This window comes from Nicotiana attenuata, unplaced genomic scaffold, assembly GCF_001879085.1.
Source record: "Nicotiana attenuata strain UT unplaced genomic scaffold, NIATTr2, whole genome shotgun sequence".
Taxonomy (NCBI): Eukaryota; Viridiplantae; Streptophyta; class Magnoliopsida; order Solanales; family Solanaceae; genus Nicotiana; species Nicotiana attenuata.
Window position 1 is genome coordinate 2,575,768 of NW_017670238.1, and position 4,426 is coordinate 2,580,193.

At 35.5% G+C, this 4,426-nt stretch overlaps 1 protein-coding gene across 1 annotated transcript; it reads right to left on the reverse strand.

Annotated features, from left to right (window-relative positions):
- Window positions 1–521: 521 nt before the first annotated feature.
- LOC109236423 (aspartic proteinase A1-like) lies at window positions 522–4,181 on the reverse strand. The gene is made up of 14 exons (XM_019402606.1): window positions 4,048–4,181; window positions 3,487–3,865; window positions 3,141–3,201; window positions 2,924–3,018; window positions 2,708–2,820; window positions 2,425–2,593; window positions 2,294–2,333; window positions 2,157–2,221; window positions 1,961–2,074; window positions 1,806–1,870; window positions 1,355–1,508; window positions 1,168–1,287; window positions 984–1,072; window positions 522–880 (listed from the first exon to the last, which is right to left on the reverse strand). Exons 2-14 carry the CDS (start codon window positions 3,850–3,852, stop codon window positions 796–798), a joined length of 1,536 nt encoding a protein of 511 aa, XP_019258151.1. The 5' UTR covers window positions 3,853–3,865; window positions 4,048–4,181; the 3' UTR covers window positions 522–795.
- Window positions 4,182–4,426: the final 245 nt, after the last annotated feature.

The following is a 4,426-nucleotide window of genomic DNA, read 5'->3' on the forward strand; positions in this document are numbered from 1 at the left end:
TTGAATTCGTCTTGTGTAATAAACTATAAGCATTTCTTTAATGATAAGGATTGAGCTGTCTCCCCCAAGTAGAGTTGATAAACTTAGGTGCAGTATTTTGCATTTGTTACTGTTGATATTTGATTTACTAGAATAATAAGTAGTTTAGTCGTAGAAGGAGTCTTCTTTGACTATTAACATGGAGATTAGGACTGAGGGACTCGAATTGAGGAAACTTGAAAGCATATTCTCCATCACTACACTAGCAATTTAAAAAATCTAATTTTTTGTTCAACTGTAAAACCTTCAACGAGCAAGACCTGTTGACTAATGCACAAGGTAACTAACGTATTTTAATTTCACACAAACTGTCTCAGTGTATCACATTGCCTTCGTTGTTGCATACATTTGTATAAATAAGTGTATATATATATGTATATCAGTCTCGTGTGTAATATATTGCAACATATTAAACAAATATTTAAGGTGAACAAACTTCATCTCTGTTTGGTATTAACTTAAAGATATGGTAATTCTGTGCATCAATATTAACTCTCCTTTTTCATTATTTTAGGGCTTGAAGCAACATTGATAATACAAAAGAAAGAAAATAATAAGTGGTATACCATCAAAAAGACGCCGCCTACGGTCGAAAGAAAAGAGAAAATTGCATCTTATTACATCACTAGGATCGAGCAAAGCACCAAGTACCTAAGTCCTCATACAACATGAAATTACAATGTGATTTCAAAGTAGAATTATTCATCTATTTTACATTTATTTCGAGCCCAGAGAAGAATGTGCAAAGAGGGGCTATCATGCAGCTTCAGCAAAACCCAGTTGAAGATTACCATAGTCAAATACAGTATGATACACCCCCATGAATACATTACCAAGAATCCTGCATGTGTAGTATGAATCTTTTGATATGAAACAGATGGAGAAGCTTATAAGACTATTTGAATAAATTAAGCGAAATGGTTGTAAGAATAATAAAAACGTACCAAAGAGGACCACGAGGTGGTGGCACATCCAAAGCAACAAACCCACTGAGGCAAATGGTAGCAATCCCCTCCCCAGTTTTCAAAATATACTGGAAACAGAAACAAATTAAAGCCACAGTTGAAACAAGGCTGAGTATGCAACATAACAATGTAACATATATAAAATTAGGAAGAGAGGCATAACCTGTTCTGGAGTCAGGACAAAATCTTTATCACCAATATTTAATGTAACATTTGGCATGGATGATATGCTATTGCAGTCGATTACGGATTGTCCCATAGGACTTGGTAATTTCTCACAGAGCTGTAAAACACCAAACATTAGTCCCCAAGACAATGCTCTTAATTACCTAAAGAGAAAATTCACTCACCTGATTCACATATTCTAGCACACTCTCCTTTGTTGTCTTCTGTTTGAGCTGGTTCTGCATCCAAATTACAGCCATCTCACAGGCAGTGCACAATGGGGCTTCTTCTATGGAACTTCCTTCATTTTCCTTCTCAACCACACTTCTTATATTCGAGCTGCAAAATTGGTTGTAGATTGTCACATTGTTACACAATTCAACATGTATTGTAGCAGACGTAGATCCTTGGCTCAAATCTCATTACCATCCTTCATCATAATGAATTTCCAAGTAAGAGAGCATGTCGAAGATATAATTAAATAAGATTGTGACATCTTTGAAAGCTTAAGTTTTTAAACGACATGGTTACACAATTCAACATAAACAACATAGCTCTAGAGCCTTGACATATGTTCCAAAGACAGATGGTCCAGTTCAACTTTCTTGGAAAAGAATAGGAGGAAAGCATCCATACCTCAAACGCTGAGCTCCATTAAGATAACATAAACCTGCTTCTAAACAAATTTGATCTGGTGTGACCTGCAGACAATTACAAGTAGCATTATATCTACAATGTCACATGCAGTAGTGGCCAGCTCAAATAAACAAAAGAAGAGATATAGAACAAACCCCTGATACTAGTAAATCCCAAATCATTTCCCCATATTGAGAAATGGTTTCTTTACATTCCATGCTCAATACTCCTTCTGCTCCAATGGCATGGTTGACTTGTGTCACAACAGCCTGTTATAATCACTTTCAAGAATTTGTTCAAGATAACTAGATAGTCGAAAGGTCTACAACTTCAAAAGAAAGTAAATCATACAGTTGGACCAGCAAGCAATGATGTTCCAGAATCCACTATAGCAGCACAACCGCCTTCACAGAAGCCTGTAAGGGAAAAGTATTAAGACAAAAAGAAATTATTCTTAGCTTAGGCTCGTAATCAACAGCAACGCTCACCTGTTGATCGGTTCCCAATAGAGAAATCTCCCATTTTAAACTGAAACAAAAAAAGGAAAAGAACAGATGGGGGGACAGTGAAAAAAGGCAAAAAGGAATGGAAACCATAGTGGAAAAAACAATTTAAGTACCTGCCAGTAACCTTTCTTAGTCAAAGGAACATAAGTATGTTTATCCTTGAAGTGTTTTGGATCAACACCACCAAAAACAAGTTCACCTCCCTCTTTTGCATTTATGTCGCGATTAAGCCAGAAAGAGAACACAGGCTCCTTCACGAGATCTTGCTTCACCATATTGTACCTGCACACATATCATGAATCAAAAAGACAAGATTCCAAAAACTGAGAAGAAAGGAACACAAGATAGAATTGCTTAAAAAACTGAACTGAACAAATGAATTGCAGGCCTTATTACCAGACAGGTGTAGTGTTTCCAACAGCAATTTCCTTGAAACCAAGCCCAAGTATTCCATCAAACTTTGCAACTATAAATGTAATACTTGGCTCCCGTGTCGCCTCAATAAAGACCTGAAGAAATTGATGTAAAAAATTCTCATCCATTGTGTTTCCAGAAGAGCAGAAAGGACCATAATATGAGGCAGTGATGACTTATTGCCATGCAAGATTTCACCTGATCCGTGACTACAAGATCGCCAACTTGAACATTATCTTGACTGAGAAATCCTGAAATTGATCCAGATCCATAGTGGATTGAACAAGATTCTCCTGGATCAGAATAAACATCAAATATAATCAGAAACCATCAATAAATAACTACTAGTCTATAACTACTTGTCTATCGATTAATGTGAAAGAAATATAACATTAAACTATGATATGAACATCACCTTTTTTTGTGTATGTTCTAGACTTGCTTGCCTTGTATTTGGAATGGATCCAGCATGCAATCTGGGAATAATTCAAGTTTAAGGAAAAAATCTGTATAAACCGGTAATTCAACAAAGGAACAGATAAATAAAAGAATTTAAGTTATATACACTAAAAGTGTAAGGATTTTTGTTACTATCAGTATAGTTTAACTTGTGATAGCAATAATTAAGTACCAAGTTACCAATTAATGTTTTCTTATGGACATTTACATGTAATTACCTTATAAGTGACCTAATTATATAACTAACCTTTGCGCCGTTAGCACGTAAACTTAAACATTAACTAAAAAGAAGCACAACTTACAGAGAAATAACATCTTGATGATGGAACCCAGAGATTAGAACTCCCTGTATCAAATATGACAGTGAAATTTTGAGGGGGTGAACCAATACTAATCTCTCCATAATATTGAGCATCCAAGTAGTTCTTTAAGGAGACTATATCTGAATTTGTGTCAGATTTCTTCTTCTTCTTCTTCTTCTCTATGTCCTTCATCACATGCTTTCCATATCTGTCTTCAAGTCTTGCTACATTGGCTGCATTTAAGCTACTGATATCTAATTGTCGCTTCTTCAGACTAATTCTTAGCAAACTATCAGAGGAAGCAGGAAATACAAAGCAGGCAATGGCCAATAAAAGGAGAGAAGCCCAAAGATGCTTCCTTTCCATGTTCAAACAGTGCCTGTACAACAGCAACAACCAAGTTTTATCAGAATGTCAAGCAGCAAATATGAATGGGGATTATATGCTTTCTACATGGTGATGATTGTCTTAACATGATATGAATTATCAAGCCAAATGGAGAATCAAAAGCTGTTCGTCAACAAACGTATAATTCAAGAAGAAACATGCAGAGTGTCAGACCTTAAAGAGTGGTTAGAGCAACTAGAAAAGAGCAGAAGCTTTGAGATAGGAGATATTTCATGGAGAAGGTATTGCTCTTTGTCCACGACCAACTAAATAGCCGAGACCCGAGAGAAAAGAACAACATGATTGGTACGTACGCTTTTGGCATGCAAAGTTTGGAAAAAACTTATGTATAGTTAAATTGAGGTAATAATACAAAGTATATTTAGTTATGATTAAGTGGTAAGTGTTATGTATATTTAAGCTAAGACAGGTCATATAGTCATTGATTTGGTGAAATACCAGGGATATATAATTTTTTTTTTTCCTCAAATGTGTGTGGTTGGTTTTGAGGATTTGTGCGACAACATATGAATTGGCCCAAAAAGATTTGAAT

What these genes read in the sequence shown, in the direction of transcription:
- LOC109236423 (XM_019402606.1), bottom strand. Translation starts at nt 3,852, where the DNA reads ATGGAAAGGAAGCATCTTTGGGCTTCTCTCCTTTTATTGGCCATTGCC. An exon ending in CATCAAGATGTTATTTCTCT is followed by an intron (nt 3,202 to 3,486) that starts GTAAGTTGTGCT and finishes AATTATTCCCAG; the next exon opens with ATTGCATGCTGGATCCATTC. An exon ending in CATTGCTTGCTGGTCCAACT is followed by an intron (nt 2,075 to 2,156) that starts GTATGATTTACT and finishes TGATTATAACAG; the next exon opens with GCTGTTGTGACACAAGTCAA.